Genomic DNA, 22,557 nt, shown 5'->3' on the forward strand with positions numbered 1-22,557 from the left:
ATATGAGCATATAAGATAAGCTAGATGGGAATATTCATATGTTTAAATAAAACTATAACACAGGGGTTGTATGATAGAAATTTATGAAGCTATATGAGAAGATTATAAGAGTTATATGAATGAATTAAATAAACATATTATATTATATATAAAGAAATATAGAAGTGAGATGTTTATAAGTCCGACATAGATGAATATGAATATGAATTATAAGAGTGCTATATGATTTATATTAGGATAAATCTTGAGATATATATATAGATAGATAGAAAAAAATGAGTTATATGAATACATAATTATGTGATGAAATGGTGGATTACCTGAACATGTGAATATATATTATATATATATATATATATATATATATATATATGTCTAAGAGAAGGCATAAGATTAGATATAAGCAATGTGACTATAAGTATATGTGCTCTAAGTGATATGACTTATAGGTATTTCTATTATAATGTTACATGATATGTTATGTATGTTAATGAATTATGTGAGGGTATAAGAAATGATATGAAATATATATGTGAAAACAAGTATATGTTATGAGATAAGACCTATGACTATAAGTTACGTGAAGGTGTTCTAGGTTTCTATATGTTATATTAAGTATATGATCTTATGTGAACAAGATATGATAGTATGTTTACATGAATAAATGTGATTGGGTGAGAAATGATAGAATTATATGATAACATGATATATGTGACATGTGAATTATATGGAATGATCTACGTGTAAGTGAACTATGACTATGTGATAATATGAAAAGAAGCTATGTGATACGGATATGTGATACGTGAATTACAAGTTTATGTGAATATTTGAAATGAAATAAATAATAACGCCCATGTTATGTGTCATGAGAGCTAGGGGTATAGTTGGCATGCCAAGAGTCGAGGGTCTACGCGGTCCTTCGGGACATATGTATATTCTTTGGAACATGTGTGAAGTCTTGAAAGACACATACTTGATCCCTAGTATATGTATATGATTCTTAAGGAATAATATGTGATCCTTATGGACATCATTATATGGCACTACGGTGCAATTCTACGCGGTCCTTCGGGATATATATTCTGTGGAACATGTGTGAAGTCTTGAAAGACACATACTTGATCCCTAGTATATGTATATGATTCTTAAGGAATAATATGTGGTCCTTATGGACATTTTTATATGGCAACGGTTGCAATCTACGCGGCACTTCGATGCAATTATACGAGCTGTGGTGACAGCATTAGTGCACAACCCTATAGACTCACATATCGATAGTTCTCACATATGTACATGGGCTAATCCAGAGATATGAACAAATATATGTTAGTGGTATGATAAATGTTATAGAAATGATGATGTGTGTGTGTAGTGTTGATTGAAAATGTTAACCATAAAAGTATTGATTACATGATAAACTGTTAATGAATTATGTGTATGTATGGATTTACTGCAATTGATCTGATATGATTTTATATGATACGAAGAATACATGGAATTGATATAACATGATATAACAGAACATGCATGTATTGATATATGTTATAAAGTGCATTATAAGTTGTTATGCCTCACTAAGTCTTCGACTTAGCGTGTGATTGTTTCACACGTAGGTTTCGAGAAGAGTAAAGAGTAATGCGGAGCAAGACAGGTCAGTTTTCCTTACCAAATGTCAGATCAGAAAATATAGGTACTGTATATAGAGTGTAGTTAGCATGTAGTCTGAAGACATAAATTGTATGAACTCTGATATATATTTTGTAAACGTTTTGAATAAGTTAAATGTTATCAAAGTTTTTAAATTACTCACTATTTTATACGAATAAATGTTTAAAAAGTCAATGTGACACTTCGGACTCGTATCCGGATCGGATACGGGTTGGGGGTGTTACATTTAATGGTATCAGAGCTATGGTTTAGCCGATTCTTGGCATAAACCGAAGTCCAAAGTGTCATAAAAGGTGTACATGCCAACCTAGATTGAAAAATTTATGATCTGATAGTGTAAGGAGTATGTTGTCTTGTTAATAGAATAAGAATAATTTAATACAGTAGAAATCCGATCGTGATAATTTCGAAGTAAGTGAAAGGTGATATTCCTGATTGTGATAGCTATTCACCTGCCCTGGCCAGGCAGGATGAAGAGCGGACACCTCAGGAAATGCCTAGTAAGATCAAAAGTTGATTTCAGAAAGCTGAAATCATCTGAATAATGATAGAAAGTTTCATCGTTTGGAATCGGAAAAACGATATAGAGTAGTTTTGTTATTATGTGGATAAGATAGAATATGGTGAACAGGTGTCACCATAAGAAGGTTAAAAGATTAAGGACATGATGAGTACGTATAGAAGAAACTCAAGGATAAGTGCATCAGTGACAAGTGTATAAGATGTATAAGTCAGAGCTTATGAGTTTGAAATGAAGTGATAGTATTGCGCATAAACAAGAGTATGGTTATGATAAGGGTTTGCAGTTAAGATGGAAAGAGTTAGCATTGGCTAACTAGAGTATATGATAAAAATGTACTGGAATTATAAGATTATAAGATATTGTCAGGATATGATAACCAGATCTGCAATGGATCTGGATATAGTTGCATATTTGGATCATAGTAATGTGGTATAGTAAAGGAAAAGGAAGTAAGAATTGTATATTTAAGTAAAGCTGAGGATGGATAAGAAGAGTTTGAGAATGTGTATATCGATGATCAGATTATAGGACACAGGAAGTCAGAATGTTGAGTTTGAGTAAAAGAAATTTCAGGATGTATGAAATAGAGGTAAAATTGATAAGTTGAGTAAGCGAATGTTGAGATAATTTAGATTGGAAATGATGTATATAATTGGTATAATAGGGCTTGTGCCCTAGATTGAACAAAAGTTATTATTTAGTTGTCAGAGTAAAGGTGCTAGAGTTATAAGATTGGAGGAAAGATAAAGTGGAGTTAATTGATTATGATGTGAATTTGAATATAGTTGTATGTTTGAGCAGATAGCTATGATGAAGACACTGATAAGTATTTGCATGAAACTTTCAGGAAGGAAAATACAAGTATAAGAAATGATAAAGAATGAAGTTATATATAAGAAATGGGTTATCAGAGTAACGAGGATGCAATGAAGATTGGTACATAAAGATGAGTATAAGTGATAAGACAAGAGTATGGGAACATGAAAGGAAATATATGATTTATGTATAAGGAAGACTGAATAAAGAAATGAAAGGGATTGATTTAAGGATCAGATACGATAAATATGAAAGTACAGAGGACAATTTTGATATAGAAATAAGACAGTGTGCAAGGTGATGTGAAAATATTGTTTGACTCCTTAAGTATATGTTTAATCACATTGAAGAAGATTTAGAGTTGTGTTTTGGTCAAATGATGACGAAATACAAGTTTGGTATGGTTTATAAGGTAATTAGAGATTATGAAGAAATAGATGGATTTATGATATAGAGATGGATGTTACTGTCAACGTGATGAGTGACATTATATTGAATTTTAGAAAGGTCAAAGATGCATAATCGAATAAGAGAAAAGACAACAATGGATTGGTATTACTGGTTATTGTTTTATATAAGCAACAGATGATGATGTATAACGAAAAAGATAGTCGGAAAACTTAAGGATTGAAAAGTAAGTTTCTGATGATGACAAGGAAAGAATAGTCAGGGAAGCAACAAGAACATTAGAAGATATGTTTTATTAAGATGTGCCGTGAAAATTCGAGGACGATTTTCTTATAAGGAGGGAGATTTGTAACATCCTCAATACCGGGTTAGTGACAAATTGTAAAGTTTCAGAATTTGGTGACTAAAGTATAAGAATGAAATAGTTCATGATTATTGGATATATAGATGAAGGTTAATTAGTAATTATTAAAGGAAATTAAGGGTTAAATGGTCATTTGACCAAAAGATTTTTATATTCTTTTAAAGGTAATATAAACGTGGGGAAATATGAGAAACATCCAGAGTTCTCTCTCCTTTCTTCTCTTCATACGTGGTGGCAAGGCAAAGGTAAGTTTAATTTCAGTTGGTTAATTCTTGAGTTTTAAGCTTAGTTTTGATTCTTTGGGTATTAAATAACTTAAGGAAAGCTTATATGGGATTTAAACAATAAGATAAAGGAATTATGAAGGAATTTGCAATGAGTTTTAAGATGAAATTTTGATATGGTTGGTTGTTGAAGTTTTATGGATGAATTTGACTTGTCATCAATCTAATTAAGAGTATGAAGTGTTTAGAATTGGAATTAGAACACATTGAAAATTTGGTATGATTTTTGAATCTCATATGGAAGATAGGATTTTGAGGTTTAAGATGAAATAAATGAATATATTGGTTTAAGTATGTGTACTAGAGTTAGAATGAAAAAGGGGATGATATATGAAGTGTTTGAGAGAAAATGAAGTAATTTTGGGCTGAATATGATTTCTGGGCAAGGGGAATCGGTACCCATTCAAGGGGAACCGATCCCCTTCAAACGAACAACATTCCAGAATGTCATTAGGAATCGATACCCCATAGTAGGGAACCGATTCCCCTAAAGGAAAAATGGGAATATTGGTTTAATAGTTCGTTTAAGTTGCTAGTATCTAATTAAAGGTGTAGGTATCTAATGATTGCCTTAAAATGTACATTTATGAGATTCTGGCGCGTAAAGCAGTTCCGGAATCATTGACAAGTAAGATCGATCAAGGGGAAAGATAAGAGATTGGAATTTGACTAGTGAGGCCAGGTGAGTGCATATTCAATAGTATTGATGTGCGATGGGAATAAGACTTGCGATGAGTCTATTTCCTGAAGTGTACACATGAATTCATGATAAAGGCATGAGTTGAATATGCATGTATGTATGCTTAATTATATGGATTGATCTGTTCTTTTATGTGTTAGGTGATAAAGTATAAGTGATTACATAAGAAATGTTATGAATTATATGAGATATAAACTATGTGATCATAGTAAAATATAATTATATTATTAAATGATAAGTGAAATAAGCTAGATAATATTGATCTATAGGATAATGTGAGAATAGTACACTAACTAGGAGATTTGAACATAAATGATAATATGAGCATATAAGATAAGCTAGATGGGAAAGATTCATATGTTTAAATAAAACTATAACACAGGGGTTGTATGATAGAAATTTATGAAGCTATATGAGAATTATAAGAGTTATATGAAATTGAATTAAATAAACATATTAGATTATATATATATAAAGAAATAATAGAAGTGAGATGTGTTTATAAGTCCGGCATAGATGAATATGAATATGAATTATAAGAGTGCTATATGATTTATATTAGGATAAATCTTGAGAATATATATATATATAGATATATGAAATGAAATGAGTTATGAATACATAATTATGATGAAATGGTGGATTACCTGAACATGTGAATATATATATATATATGTTTAAGAGAAGGCATAAGATTAAGATATAAGCAATGTGACTATAAGTATATGTAACATCCTCCATGTCGGGTGAGTGATTAGTTTGCAAAGTTTCAACATTTGGTGATTAAAGTAGAATAATTATATAGTTTAAAAAGTATGGTTAGTAAATATGAGATGGAGGTAAGGACCAAATGGTCATTTGTAAGGAAATTTTAATTAAAATAAAATGTTATGGGGTTATATGAGAACCACGTGTGACATTAGGTTCCAGAACCCTCCCATTTCTTCTTCCTTCTTCCTTCTTCCTTATTTTCTTCTCTTCCTTCTCTCAACGGGGAGCTTGCAAGTAAAGGTAAGAATCTGAACCTTGGTAGTTTCTTTGATTTTTAAGATTGTAAATGAAAGCTTGGATTTTATATAAGCTAAAGGAAAGCTTATATGACATTAAAACAACAAGATAAGTGTTTTAGAGAATGATTTGGAAAATGAATTTTTAGATGAAATTTTGATGGGAATGAGTTTTTGAAGTTTGAATAAGATTTTTTGACTTGTCAAGAAGCTAACTAAGAAGTATGAGGTTGTTAGAATTCAAATTAGAACATATGGAATTTGGGTTGGATTCTTAAATTCTACATGGAGAATTAGATTTCTAGGTTTTAGAGGTATTTAATGGATAATAATTAGTTTAAGTAAGTGTATGAGAGCTAAGAGTACTAAAGGGATTGAAATATGTATGTTTGAGTTGAAATGAGATGATTCGGCTAAAAATAGGATTTCTGGGTTAGGGGAATCGGTACCCATTCAAGGGGAACCGATACCCCCTCAACGAAATGAATTTCCAGAATGCTAGAGGGGAATCGGTACCCCCAGGGGGGAACCGATACCCCCTCATCATATAAGAAATTCCAGATTGCTTGAGGGGAATCGATACCCCCAGGGGGGGAACCGATTCCCCCATGAGAAAAAAAGAAGAAAGAAAAGAAAGAAAGACTAAGCTATAATTTCTTAAATTAGTATGCTATTAAAGCTTAATTTCAAGACATAGACATCTGATGATCATCTTAAAAAAATTATGTTTATGTAGATACCGAGCCTACTCGAGTTCGGAACAATCTACAAGTAGAATCGATCGAGGAAAAGGCAAAGAAGTATAGGTGAGTGCATATGCATAGCATGAATATAGTATTATATTCAGTTCTAGACTTGTGATAAGTCTAGATTCCATATTTTGACATATGATCACATTCCATATTATGATACATGACATGATTTATATTAAATGTATTACATGACATGAATTCATATTATGTATTGCATGACATGAATATGCAGAAAAAGTTATATGCCTATGTGATAAAGGTATGAAATAATATGACTACGCGATATGAACTACGGGAAATGTATAAGCCCATGTTATGTAGATGAGAACTATAGGTATAGTTGGCATGCCAAGGGTAGAGGGTCTACGCGGTTCTTTAGGACATATGTATATCCTTTGGAACCTGTGTGAAGTCTTGGAAGACACATACTTGATCCATAGTATGTTATGATCTTAAGGAATTCTATGTGGTCCTTTGGACATCATTATATGGCACTACGGTGCAATTCTACGCGGTTCTTAGGACATATGTATATCCTTGGAACCTGTGTGAAGTCTTGAAAGACACATACTTGATCCATAGTATATGTATATGATTCTTAAGGAATTCTATGTGGTCCTTATGGACATTATTATATGGCACTACGGTGCAATTCTACGGGGCACTTCGGTGCATTTATACGAGCTGTGGTGACAGCATAGTGCACAACCTCACATTACTTCAATACCTTAGGTTCTCAATATGCTATCATGGGCCAATAAACTTATTAATACAGAATAATGAATGTTACAGTCATACGCTTACAGGTATGGATATTGATGAAGTATACTACATTGATTAAGTACATGTTTGCATCTCATCTCATATGATCCTGATATTTTCATTACATTGCATTGCCTTATTATTATTATTGCCTCACTAAGTCGATGACTTAGCGTGTGAGTGTTTCACACGTAGGATCCGAGGAATTAGACGAGACAGGTGAAGCAGCTTGACAGTATTACTCCTGCAACCACCAGATCAGAAGCAACTTAATCAGTAGGTCATTTTGTTATGTAAATAGCAGTTGGCATGTAATTAAAGGGTTAAGTTGTGTATGCTCTGAATATTTTGGTAAACTTATATTACAGTATATATTATTGTATTTTTCTAAATACAAGTTCAAATATTTTACTATTATTATTAAGAGTTGTGTTTTAAAGTCAATGGAAGTATCTTTACTCATATCCGGGTTGGGTATGGGTTGGGGGTGTTACATTTAATGGTATCAGAGCTATGGTTTAGCCGATTCTAGGCATAAACCAGAGTCTATGGAGTCTTTAAATGGAATACATGCCAACAAATAGTGAGAACTTCTGATCTGGTATAGTATGAGTATGCTGTTTTGCTAATAGAACAATGTGTTTATTCTTATTAGATGTCCGGACATAATAGCTCCCGAAGTGAAGCGGAGAAGATAGGCATGCTGAAAGCAGTAATTCACCTGCCCTGGCCAGGCAGAGTGAAGAACGGGCATCTCAAGGAGTGCCTGTGCAAGATCAATATACGTTCTTCAGAACGTTAGACGCTATTCTGACGCGTCTTCAACCTCCTGCTCCACTAACTCCAAGAATTAATGTAGCAAAGAGTTGAGAAGTTTAAGAGCTCTCGAATTTAAGGGAAGCTGAGGAAGGTCCGGTCAGCGGATCTTTGGTGAATGATTTGAAAATCATGTTAGATGGTCTCCACTGTTCCGAAGTGGAGAAATTAGATGGAGCTGTGTCTTTATTAAGGGGTCAGGCGAGGATATGGTGGACGAATGTCACCATGAGGATGTCAACCAACCAGTTGACTTGGTCTTTGTTTTTAGAAGAATTTAAAAGCAAGTATATTGGAGATCAGTTTATCCGACAAATGAAGCAAGAGTTTATGAATTTGAAGCAGATGAGCTGCTCTGTATATGAGTACGAATGTGAGTTTAATAAGCTGAGCAGGTTGCAGCTGAGCTTGTGCCTACTGAGAAGATGCTTGTGAATGGTTCGTAGAGGGCTTGCGCCCTAGACTTAAAGAAATGTTGATAGTATTAAACCTGTCCTCGTTCCAGGAGGTGATTAATCGTGCAAAAGCTCTTGAAAGGGCTCAGAATAAACGATTTGGGGACTCAAGAGTTCAGACATCAAAGAGGACGACTACTTCTTCTGGCTCAGTACCAACAAAAAAGGGAAGAGACTCGGGATTTCGATCACAAACTAGATCAGAATCAGTTGCATCGTCTGCTAGGGGAGCAAGTCAGGCAAGACCTAGACAGACGCAGTCAGTGGAATCTGGTGCTGGGAGATCTACTCCGGGTCAAGGGAGGCAGTGTCAGCATTGTGGGAAAAACCATTATGGAACTTGTCGTATGGCAGCTGGGACTTGTTTTCGATGTGGAGAGGCCGGACATTTTGTCCGGGATTGTCCAATGATTGTTGGTGAGCCGGCACCATCTGGAAGAGCTGGTTCTTCCTCACAAAGAGGACGAGGAAGAGGCAGAGGAAGGAACCCGTCTGAATTCTCGGCTCAACCTGAAGTTCGATCCACTGCTCGAGTATACAACCTAAAGACAAGTGAAGACCGTGATGACCCTGATATTATAGCAGGTACTTTTCAGTTGTATGATAAATTAGTATTGGTACTGATTGATCCGGGTTCTAATTATTCTTATATTACAAGTAAGTTAGTAAAAGAGTTGGGGATTCCCTTAGAAGCTACGAGTAATGAGATTATAGTAACAACTCCGTTAGGCAATAGTGCCCGGGTGAATAAAGTTTGTAAGGGGTCCCAAAAGATTCAGGGAATTGAATTCCCTGCTAATCTGATGTAATTACCCTTTGACGAGTTTGAAGTGATTCTGGGAATGGATTGGTTGTTCCGGTATTATGGAGATGTTAGTTGCAGATTGAAAAAGGTAACTCTGAAAAGTCCAGAAGGAACAGAGATAAGTGTGAGCAGTGAAAAGTTTAATCCGTTAGCGAATGTAATATCAGTGATGTCTGCCAAGAAATTATTGCTACAAGGATGTCAGGGTTTTCTTGCAAATGTGATTGATTCAAGAGCTCAAGAGAAAAGGTTAGAGGAAATTCCAATAGTTCGAGAGTTCCCTGATGTTTTTCCTGCTGAATTGCCAGGATTACCTCCGGATAGAGAGGTAGAATTCCAAATTGAAATAATACCGGGAACAGCTCCGATTGCAATGGCACCTTATCGAATGGCTCCGAAAGAATTGCAAGAGTTAAAGAATCAATTACAAGAGTTGCTAGAGAAGGGATTTATCCGACCAAGTGTATCGCCTTGGGGAGCTCCGGTGTTATTTGTTAAAAAGAAGGATGGATCAATGCGTCTTTGCATTGACTATCGACAGCTCAATAAGGTGACCATCAAGAACAAGTATCCCCTTCCACGCATTGATGACTTGTTTGATCAACTAAAAGGAGCTTCGGTATTTTCAAAGATTGATCTACGTTCGGGTTATCATCAATTGAAGATCCAGGAGAAAGATATTCCGAAGACAGCTTTCAGAACGAGATATGGTCATTATGAATTCATAGTAATGCCATTCAGAGTAACGAATGCACCTGCTACTTTCATGGATCTTATGAACAGGATTTTTCAGCCCTATCTGGACCAGTTTGTTGTTGTCTTTATTGATGACATACTGGTGTACTCGAAATCCCATGAAGAGCATAGCACACATCTGAGGATCGTCTTGCAAATTTTAAGAGATAAAAAGTTGTATGCCAAATTGTCCAAATGTGAGTTCTGGTTAAAGGAAGTAATTTTCCTGGGGCATGTGATCTCGGCAGTTGGGATTAGAGTAGACCCTCAGAAAGTTAAAGCTATAATGGATTGGGAAGTTCCTAAGAATGTGTCTGAAGTTCGGAGTTTTCTTGGACTTGCCGGTTACTATCGAAGATTCGTTAAGAATTTTTCTATGATTGTGCTGCCTCTAACAAAGCTAATGAGAAAGAACGTATCATTTGTTTGGACTTCTGAATGTCAAGAAAGCTTCGAAGCTTTAAAGAGAATTCTGACGGAAACTCCGATATTGGTTCAACCGGGATCTGGCAAGAATTTTGTAGTATACAGTGACGCATCCCATAACGGGTTGGGGTGTGTATTAATGCAAGAAGGAAAAGTGGTAGCGTACGTATCGAGACAGTTGAAATCACATGAAAGGAATTACCCCACTCATGATTTAGAAATGGCTGCTGTAGTATTCGCTCTCAGGATTTGGCGTCATTATCTTTATGGGGAGCGTTGTTACTTATATACGGATCATAAGAGCCTGAAGTACCTGATGACTCAAAAAGAATTGAATTTGAGGCAACGTAGATGGGTAGAGTTCTTAAAGGATTATGATGTGATAATTGACTATCATCCCGGAAAGGCTGATGTGGTAGCAGATGCTATGAGTAGAAAGACGTTTGCAGCTTTACGAGCTATGGATGCAAGATTATCTTTAACGGGAGACGGTGGTCTTTGTGCGGAATTAACTCTTAAACCAGCATGGTTGGAACGAATAGGAGAATTGCAAAATAAAGATGAAATGTGTTTGAAAAGAATTGAACAAGTAAAGAACAAAGAGATTAAAGACTTTGAGATTAAGTCAGATGGAAATCTATATTGTAAAGGAAGAATTGTAATACCCGACAATGACGACTTGAAGAAAGAAATATTAACAGAGGCTCATTGCAGTCCGTTAACGATGCACCCGGGTGGAACCAAGATGTATATGGATTTGAATGATCGATTTTGGTGGTCAGGGATGAAGCGAAGCATCACCGAATTTGTGTCTAAGTGTTTGATATGTCAACAAGTCAAAGCCGAGCATCAAGTTCCATCAGGATTATTACAACCGCTTTTCATTCCTCAATGGAAATGGGAAAATGTTACGATGGATTTTGTTTTGGGGTTACCTTTGACTCCGAACAAAAGAGAATCAATCTGGGTAATTGTTGATCGATTAACTAAATCAGCGCATTTCCTCCCTGTTAGAACGGATTTCTCTATGGAGAAGTATGCAGAGCTGTATATTAGAGAAGTTATTAGATTGCATGGAGTACCTGTTTCCATAGTCTCTGATCGAGACCCTCGATTCACTTCTAGATTCTGGAAATCTTTGCATGGAGCGTTGGGGACTCGTTTAAACTTTAGTACGGCTTTTCATCCTCAGACTGATGGGCAATCAGAGAGAACTATTCAGATATTGGAAGATATGCTGAGAGCATGCGTAATGGAATTTAAAGGATCATGGGAAAAGTATTTACCGCTGGCAGAGTTCGCTTACAACAATAGTTATCAGTCGAGTATCAAGATGGCTCCCTATGAAGCTCTTTATGGAAGGAAATGTCGTACATCTTTGAACTGGTACGAGCTTAAAGATAAAGAAGTGCTTGGTCCTGAATTGATTCAGGAAGTAGAAGAAAAGGTCCAGATAATTCAGAGTAATCTCAAAGCTGCAGCAGACAGGAAGAAATCATATGCAGATCTAAAAAGGAAAGAAATTGAATTTCAAGTTGGAGATAAAGTGTTTTTAAAAGTGTCTCCATGGAAGAAGGTGTTGAGATTTGGTCGAAAAGAAAAATTGAGTCCTCGGTTTATTGGACCATATGAGATTGTAAAGAGAGTAGGACCGGTAGCATATCAGTTAGCTTTACCACCTGAGATTGAAAAGATACATGATGTCTTTCACGTTTCAATGCTTCGAAGATATCGATCGGATCCCTCCCATATTATAAATCCAGAAGAGATCGAGGTACAACCGGATATGACTTATGAGGAAGAACCGATTCAAATTTTAGCCCATGAAGTTAAGCAATTGAGGAACAAGATTATTCCTTTGGTCAAAGTGTTGTGGAGAAATCACAAAGTAGAAGAAGCAACATGAGAGCGTGAAGAAGATATGCGACATCAATACCCGCATTTGTTCGTGCAATGAAAATTCGAGGACGAATTTTCTTAAGGGGGAGAGATTTGTAACATCCTCCATGTCGGGTGAGTGATTAGTTTGCAAAGTTTCAACATTTGGTGATTAAAGTAGAATAATTATATAGTTTAAAAAGTATGGTTAGTAAATATGAGATGGAGGTAAGGACCAAATGGTCATTTGTAAGGAAATTTTAATTAAAATAAAATGTTATGGGGTTATATGAGAACCACGTGTGACATTAGGTTCCAGAACCCTCCCATTTCTTCTTCCTTCTTCCTTCTTCCTTATTTTCTTCTCTTCCTTCTCTCAACGGGGAGCTTGCAAGTAAAGGTAAGAATCTGAACCTTGGTAGTTTCTTTGATTTTTAAGATTGTAAATGAAAGCTTGGATGTTATATAAGCTAAAGGAAAGCTTATATGACATTAAAACAACAAGATAAGTGTTTTAGAGAATGATTTGGAAAATGAATTTTTAGATGAAATTTTGATAGGAATGAGTTTTTGAAGTTTGAATAAGATTTTTGACTTGTCAAGAAGCTAACTAAGAAGTATGAGGTGTTAGAATTCAAATTAGAACATATTGGAATTTGGGTTGGATTCTTAAATTCTACATGGAGAATTAGATTTCTAGGTTTTAGAGGTATTTAATGGATAATAATTAGTTTAAGTAAGTGTATGAGAGCTAAGAGTACTAAAGGGATTGAAATATGTATGTTTGAGTTGAAATGAGATGATTTTCGGGCTAAAAATAGGATTTCTGGGTTAGGGGAATCGGTACCCATTCAAGGGGAACCGATACCCCCTCAACGAAATGAATTTCCAGAATGCTAGAGGGGAATCGGTACCCCCAGGGGGGAACCGATACCCCCTCATCGTATAAGAAATTCCATATTGCTTGAGGGGAATCGATACCCCCAGGGGGGAACCGATTCCCCCATGAGAAAAAAAGAAGAAAGAAAAGAAAGAAAGACTAAGCTATAATTTCTTAAATTAGTATGCTATTAAAGCTTAATTTCAAGACATAGACATCTGATGATCATCTTAAAAAAATTATGTTTATGTAGATACCGAGCCTACTCGAGTTCGGGAACAATCTACAAGTAGAATCGATCGAGGAAAAGGCAAAGAAGTATAGGTGAGTGCATATGCATAGCATGAATATAGTATTATATTCAGTTCTAGACTTGTGATAAGTCTAGATTCCATATTTTGACATATGATCACATTCCATATTATGATACATGACATGAATTTATATTAAATGTATTACATGACATGAATTCATATTATATGTATTGCATGACATGAATATGCAGAAAAAGTTATATGCCTATGTGATAAAGGTATGGAAATAATATGACTACGCGATATGAACTACGGGAAATGTATAAGCCCATGTTATGTAGATGAGAACTATAGGTATAGTTGGCATGCCAAGGATAGAGGGTCTACGCAGTTCTTTAGGACATATGTATATCCTTTGGAACATGTGTGAAGTCTTGAAAGACACATACTTGATCCCTAGTATATGTATATGATTCTTAAGGAATAATATGTGGTCCTTATGGACATCATTATATGGCACTACGGTGCAATTCTACGCGGTCCTTCGGGATATATATATATATATATATATATATATATATATATATATATATATATATATATATATATATATATATATATATATTCTGTGGAACATGTGTGAAGTCTTGAAAGACACATACTTGATCCCTAGTATATGTATATGATTCTTAAGGAATAATATGTGGTCCTTATGGACATTTTTATATGGCACTACGGTGCAATTCTACGCGGCACTTCGGTGCAATTATACGAGCTGTGGTGACAGCATTAGTGCACAACCTCTATAGACTCACATATCGATAGTTCTCACATATGTACATGGGCTAATCCAGAGATATGAACAAATATATGTTAGTGGTATGATAAATGTTATAGAAATGATATGATGTTGTGTGTGTATAGTGTTTGATTGAAAATGTTAACCATAAAAGTATGTGATTACATGATAAACTGTTAATGATGAATTATGTGTATGTATGGATTTACTGCAATTGATCTGATATTGTAACACCCCCAACCCGTATCCGACCCGGGTACGAGTCTGAAGTGTCACATTGACTTTTCAAACCTTGACTCTTAAGAAAAATCTCGGGAAATTTAAAACTTTATTTAAAACAAAATACAGATTTTATCAGAGTGCTCGTACTTAATGACTTATTACATGCCAACACTTTATACATAACCAAATACATACTTTGTCAAATATTTCTGATCTGATCTTTTGGTAAGGAAAACTGACCTGTCTAGCTCCGCAACACTCCTTACTCTTCTCGAAACCTACGTGTGAAACAATCACACGCTAAGTCGAAGACTTAGTGAGGCATAACAACTTATAATGCACTTTAAAACATATATTGATACATGCATGTTCTATTCTATCATGTTATAGCAATTCCATGCATTTTTCATATCGTATAAAATCATATCAGATTAATTGCAGTAAATACATACATACACATAATTCATCATTTCTATAGCATTTATCATACCACTAACTTATATTTGTTCATATCTCTGGATTAGCCCATGTACATATGTGAGAACTATCGATATGTGAGTCTATAGAGGTTGTGCACTATGCTGTCACCACAGCTCGTATAAATGCACCAAAGTGCCCCGTAGAATTGCACCGTAGTGCCATATAATGATGTCCATAAGGACCACATAGAATTCCTTAAGAATCATATACATATGCTAGGGATCAAGTATGTGTCTTTCAAGACTTCACACATGTTCCAAAGATATACATATGTCCCAAAGAACCGCGTAGAATTGCACCGTAGTGCCATATAATGATGTCCATAAGGACCACATAGAATTCCTTAAGAATCATATACATATGCTAGGGATCAAGTATGTGTCTTTCAAGACTTCACACATGTTCCAAAGAATATACATATGTCCCAAAGAACCGCGTAGAATTGCACCGTAGTGCCATATAATGATGTCCATAAGGACCACATAGAATTCCTTAAGAATCATATACATATGCTAGGGATCAAGTATGTGTCTTTCAAGACTTCACACATGTTCCAAAGAATATACATATGTCCCAAAGAACCGCGTATACCCTCGACTATTGGCATGCCAACTATACCCCTAGCTCTCATGACACATAACATGGGCGTTATCATTTATTTCATTTCAGATATTCACATAAACTTGTAATTCACTTTCACATATCACGTATCACGTAGCTTCTTTTCATATTATCACATAGTCACGTAGTTCCTTTCCATATAATTCACATGTCACATATGTATTTCATATCATTTCTTATACCATCACATAATTCATTTAACATACATAACATATTATGTAACATTATAATAGAAATACCTATAAGTCATATCACTTAGAGCACACATATATACTTATAGTCACCTTGCTTATATCTTAATCTTAGGCCTTCTCTTGGACATATATATATATTCACATGTTCAGGTAATCCACCATTTCATAACATAATTATGTATTCATATAACTCATTTCATTTCATTGCATATCTATCTATATATATATATATATCCTCAAGATTTATCCTAATATAAATCATATAACACTCTTATAATTCATATTCATATTCATCTAGGGCAGACTTATAAACATATCTCGCTTCTATTATTTCTTTATATATATATATATATATAATCTAATCTGTTTACTTAATTCAATTTCATATAACTCCTATAATCTTCTCATATAACTTCATAAATTTCTATCATACAACCCCTGTGTTATAGTTTTATTTAAACATATGAATCTTTCCCATCTAGCTTATCTTATATGTTCATCTTATCATTTATGTTCAAATCTCCTAGTTAGTGTACTATTCTCACTTCATCCTATAGATCAATATTATCCAACTTATTTCACTTATCATATAATAATATAATTACATTTTACTATGATCACATAGTTTATATCTCATATAATTCATAACCTTTCTTATGTAACTACTTATACTTTATCATCTAACACATAAAAGAACAGATCAATCCATATAATCAAGCATACATACATGCATATTCAATTCATGCCTTTAATCATGCATTCATGTGTAACACTTCAGGAAATAGACTCATCGCAAGTCTTATTCCCATCGCACATCATATACTATTGAATATGCACTCACATGGCCTCACTAGTCAATTCAAATCTCTTATCTTTCCCTTGATCGATCTTACTTGCCAAACGTTCCGGAATTTCTTTATGCGTAAAATCTACATAAATGTACATTTCGAGGCAATCATTAGATACCTACACCTTGTAATTGGATACTAGCAACTTAAACGAACTTATTAAACCAATATTCACATTTTCCTTTAGGGGGAATCGGTTCCCTACTGAGCGGGTATCGATTCCCTCATGACATTCTGGAAATTTTGTTCGGTTGAAGGGGTATCAGTTCCCCTTGAATGGGTACCGATTCCCCTTGCCCAGAAATCATATTTTCAACCCGAAAATTACTTCATTTCCACTCAAACACTTCATATATTATCCCCTTTTTCATTCTTAACTCTAGTATACATACTTAAACCAATCTATATTCATTTATTTCATCTTAAACCTCAAAATCCTATCTTCCATATGAGATTCAAAAATCATACCAAATTTTCAATGTGTTCTAATTCCAATTCTAACACTTCATACTTCTTAATTGGATTGATGACAAGTCAAATTCATCTATAAAACTTCAACAACCATACCATATCAAAATTTCATCTTAAAACTCATATTGTAAATTCCTTCATAATTCCTTTATCTTATTGTTTAAATCCCATATAAGCTTTCCTTAAGCTTATTTAATACCCAAAGATTCAAAACCAACTTATAAATTCCAGAAATTAACAGTTAAAAATCAAACTTACCTTTAAGTTGGAGCTACGAGAAGAAGAAGAAGAGAGCAAGAAGAAGGCTTCCAGAACTCTCCCAAAACCCACGTGTATCACTTGTATTTAAAGGAAATACAAAATATCCTTTAAGCTGAAAAGACTAAATTGCCCCTTTAATTATCCATCTATGCTATTTAATCCATCATCAAAATTCTTTACTTAAATCTCAAAACTTTTAACTTATTTCAAAATTGAGCACAAAATTTCCCAAAATTTACATTTTAGTCACTGACCCGGCTTTCGGGATATGATTTTATATGATACGAAGAATGCATGGAATTGATATAACATGATAGAACAGAACATGCATGTATTGATATATGTTATAAAGTGCATTATAAGTTGTTATGCCTCACTAAGTCTTCGACTTAGCGTGTGATTGTTTCACACGTAGGTTTCGAGAAGAGTAAAGAGTAATGCGGAGCAAGACAGGTCAGTTTTCCTTACCAAATGTCAGATCAGAAAATATAGGTACTGTATATAGAGTGTAGTTGGCATGTAGTCTGAAGACATAAATTGTATGAACTCTGATATATATTTTGTAAACGTTTTGAATAAGTTAAATGTTATCAAAGTTTTTAAATTACTCACTATTTTATACGAATAAATGTTTGAAAAGTCAATGTGACACTTCGGACTCGTATCCGGATCGGATACGGGTTGGGGGTGTTACAAGTGCACAACCTCTATGTACTCATATACCTCTATTCTCAATAATATACATGGGCAATTGAAATACAAAGTAAAGTGAAAGTGGTACAAGAAGGTAAATTTTGTACATGCATGATATGTTTATATATGTTATTGTGTAATAGATACATGCATATTGAAATGCCATGAAGGAAATGGTAAGAATGCATATTCATGAAGATATTGTTGCATATTCATTTATTGCCTCACTAAGTCTATGACTTAGCGTGTAAGTGATTTACACGTAGGTACCAAGAAATAAGAAGATTCAGAATAGCAGTGGCACGGACAACAACATTACTACGAAATCAGATCAGAAGTAATTGACAAAGTAGGTATTTTGTTGTGTATAAAGTGTTGGTATGTAATAATTGGTTAATTACGAATGCTCTGATCGATTTTGTATTAAGTGGTCTCTTTTATGTAAATTAAAGTATTTTGTTTTAATGAAAGTTTTAAATTCCCAAAATTTTTCTTTAAGAATCAAAGTTTGAAAAGTCAATGTGACATCTCGGACTTGTATTCGGGTCGAATATGAGTTAGGGGTGTTACATTACCCCAAGCAAAGATGCTTAAACCTATTCTCCCCCATCTTCTTTTATATAAGTTGCCAACCCCGAGCTGCTTGTTTGCTACTGATGTGGGATTGTATAACGTTCCTCTACTTTCTTTCTTCCTCTCTCCTTCAACAACAGTCGAGATGAACACATATTGTGTTTCATGTGATTGCCGACCTTAATCCTTGGGGATCAAACAAAACATGTCCTTAGCTTCGTGCTATGTAGAAGTTGAAAATTGGGACTCCTCTTTGCTCATCGGATAACCAGCTGGTGGCGCAATCACATAGGGTTCCGACGCAGTGGATGTTGACGGTGCTGGTTATGCAGCTTATGGATCGTTCAAAAAGAACTAAACCATGTTAGTATTGTTGGGTTTTCCAAATAAAATTAGGTTAATCATGGAGTTGGTCATCAGAATATCAAATTAATTAATATTTTTAAGATACTTACAAATTGGTCACCAAAATTGATTTAAGAAGATTGGGTTAAACATAAATGAACGAACATAAACGAACATAACCGAACGAACATAACCAAACGAACATAACCAAACGAACATAACTGAACGTTCACGAACGTAAATGAACGAACGAGACTTATGTTCATGTTCGTTCATTTAATTAAACGAACACAAAATCTTATTCATGTTCGTTCATTTAATAAATAAACGCACATAAACGAACTTCCCACCGCACAGTTTATGAACGATTCGCTGAACGTTCAGTTCATTTACAGGCTTATAGTGGAGCGGTTTCATAGTTTCTAATTAAAACGTCACCCCATTTTCCTTATCACGTGCCATCCATGCTCTTCCATCTCCTATACAAACCCCTCGATTTCCCCTTTCCCTCTCTCTCAAACTCCTCCCTCCAATTCAATCCCTCCCCCTGTTTTTGCTCTGAAAACTCCAAATTTGTCCTCCAATGGCTACCGTCTCACCGACTCCACTGTTGAAAGATGAACTCGATATTGTCATCCCTACCATTAGGAACTTGGACTTTTTGGAGATGTGGAGACCCTTTTTCCAGCCGTACCACCTCATCATCGTCCAAGACGGCGATCCTTCCAAGGTCATCAAGGTCCCCGAAGGCTTCGATTATGAGCTATACAACAGGAACGACATCAACAAGATTTTGGGTCCCAAGGCTTCTTGTATATCTTTCAAGGACTCTGCTTGCAGGTGCTTTGGTTATATGGTCTCCAAGAAGAAGTACATCTACACCATTGATGATGATTGCTTTGTAAGCTTAACACTCATCTCTTCACTCTTTGTTTTTGAAATTTGAATCCAGGGTTTGTGTTTTTTTCCCCTCTCTAGATGAAACAGTCTTGATTATGGATATCTGAGTTTGACCCTGTTTTTGGAATCCTATTTTGCATGGGGGTTTCAAGTTTTGGATCTTGATTTGTTTCTTTAATTTTCGGGGTATGCAATTTTAGATCTTGACATGATTCGGGAATCCGGTGGGACTTACCGTCATAGTACTAAATTGCGGCTGTAACACAGCTTAACGGCTGCATCATAGCGTTTTTTAAGGTCATCATAGCATTTTTCAAGGTCATCATAGTTATTTTTGGAAAATAAATAATGTTGCAATGTCTGTAGCCGTAATTTAGTGCTATATTCTATTCCCTATCTTCGATTTTCTGTTTGAATCATGTTTGACATGTTAAAAATTAGAATGTTCTTTAGATTTTGGCTGTTTTTGATGCATTTACATGAGATCTGACTGTGAAATGTTTGCATACAGGTTGCTAAGGATCCATCCGGCAAAGATATCAATGCACTGGATCAGCACATAAAGAACCTCCTTTGTCCATCCACTCCGTTCTTCTTCAACACTCTTTATGACCCGTACCGAGACGGTGCCGACTTTGTTCGTGGCTACCCTTTCAGCCTCCGCGAGGGTGTTCACACTGCGGTGTCGCACGGTCTCTGGCTCAACATCCCGGATTATGATGCCCCGACACAGCTTGTCAAGCCACTTGAGAGGAACACCAGGTATGTATATATATAGCCCTACACATTGTGTGCTTCATAATGTCTAATAAATCATATTCCAAATTTCTATCAGGTACGTCGATGCTATTATGACGATTCCAAAGGGATCCCTCTTCCCCATGTGTGGGATGAATCTGGCATTTAACCGGGAATTGATTGGTCCGGCAATGTACTTCGGGCTCATGGGAGATGGTCAGCCGATCGGACGATATGATGATATGTGGGCTGGCTGGTGTACCAAGGTATCTCTTTTTAATCTGCTTTGCTATCCATAAGCTTTATCGTTAAACTGCATTGTTCGAATGCACAGGTTATCTGCGATCACCTCGGATTGGGAGTGAAGACCGGACTGCCATACATTTGGCACAGCAAGGCGAGCAACCCTTTCGTGAACCTTAAGAAAGAATACAAAGGGATTTACTGGCAGGAAGAGTTGATCCCGTTCTTCCAATCCGTCACCCTTCCAAAGGACTGCACCACGGTTCAGAAATGCTATATCGAGATCTCGAAGCAAGTAAAGGTGAAACTCGGCAAGGTCGACGACTACTTCAACAAGCTCGCCGATGCAATGGTGACTTGGATCGAAGCATGGGATGAACTGAACCCATCAGGCGTAAAACCTGCTGAGTTGCCCAATGGTGCTTCCAAGTGAACACACATCGTTCACTAGGTTCATCTTTCGCAGGCTGGAGGGAGAGATACACATATAAGTTATATTATATTTGATGATATTTACCGAGTTTTGAGAGCGATAAGAAATTTATGGGTTATGTATTGTATTAGTCCTCCGAGTTAGCATAGTATTTGATTGAGATCATTGCATTTCGATTTTGTTTTAGTTGTGGTTTGGTTTAATTTAAATGTTGCTTTATTTCACAGCCTTTTAATTTTTGATCCAAGAAGTCGGGTCTGAGTTGAGATTTAATGTTCTAACATTGATGGAGGGACGTAGTTGAAATGTCTTGAAGTTTGAAAATTAATTTAAGGGTAAAGTATATAAATAGTCACCAAACTTTTAGGGCGCTTCATTTTGGTCATCTGATTTTTAAAACTTACAATATAAAAATCTAACTTTTAATTCGTTTTTAGTAAAGTCCCTACCGTTACCTTCCGTTAGTTAGGATTGACGTGGCACTTACCTTCCGGTATCTTCTTCTTCTTGCTACAGCAGAGCATAACACCAAAACTATTTTTCGGCGTTTTTCTCGTGCATCTTCAATGCGTTTTTCTTCTTGTTTACAAGTTGAACACTCATGCAACAATGGAGCCATTCGTGATTGCGACGAATCGACAGCTGAGTGTGGTTCATCCGATTTATAAAGTTCTCCACCCTCACTTTCGTGACACGATGACCATCAATACGTTTGCTAGGCATATTCTGATTAATGGAGGTGGAGTCCTGGAATTAACAGTTTTCCCTGCAAAATATGCAATGGAAATGTCATCACCGATCTATAAGAGTTGGAATTTGGTCGACCAGGCACTTCCTAGAGAGCTCAAAAAAATGTACCTTTAGGTCGGATACCGAGTTTTTTTTCTCATGTATTTAGAGCTTTTCGGTTGCGGAAATAACACGTTTTCATCTTTTCGATTCAGAGGATTGCCATTGATGATGAGAGTTCATCAAATGGTCTTCGCCTGCTGATAAAAACTATCCGTATGCTATTGATGGATTGGAGATTTGGTTTGCAATTGAAAAATAGGTGACAGATTATTGTTCGTTCTACTACAAGACCGATGAAATGGTTCGACAAGACCCTGAGCTTCAAGACTGGTGGAAAGAAGACCGGGAGAAGGGCCATGGAGACAAGAAAGACGAGCCATGGTGGCCTAAAATGCAGACTCGACAAGA

At 35.5% G+C, this 22,557-nt stretch overlaps 1 protein-coding gene and 1 long non-coding RNA gene across 2 annotated transcripts; both read left to right on the top strand.

Moving 5' to 3' along the window:
• The first annotated feature begins 1,308 nt into the window (after nt 1-1,308).
• LOC120170543 lies at nt 1,309-21,580 on the top strand. The gene is made up of 3 exons (XR_005520784.1): nt 1,309-1,332; nt 2,261-2,262; nt 21,417-21,580. It is a non-coding gene; the product is annotated as an uncharacterized LOC120170543 (long non-coding RNA).
• Nucleotides 19,627-21,377, top strand: LOC120170541 (probable UDP-arabinopyranose mutase 2). Its single transcript, XM_039178499.1, has 4 exons — nt 19,627-19,944; nt 20,455-20,705; nt 20,779-20,947; nt 21,016-21,377. Exons 1-4 carry the CDS (start codon nt 19,627-19,629, stop codon nt 21,355-21,357), a joined length of 1,080 nt encoding a protein of 359 aa, XP_039034430.1. The 3' UTR covers nt 21,358-21,377.
• Nucleotides 21,581-22,557: the final 977 nt, after the last annotated feature.

The sequence above is a fragment of the Hibiscus syriacus genome, unplaced genomic scaffold, assembly GCF_006381635.1.
Source record: "Hibiscus syriacus cultivar Baekdansim isolate YM2019G1 unplaced genomic scaffold, ASM638163v2 tig00111780_pilon, whole genome shotgun sequence".
Taxonomy (NCBI): domain Eukaryota; kingdom Viridiplantae; phylum Streptophyta; class Magnoliopsida; order Malvales; family Malvaceae; genus Hibiscus; species Hibiscus syriacus.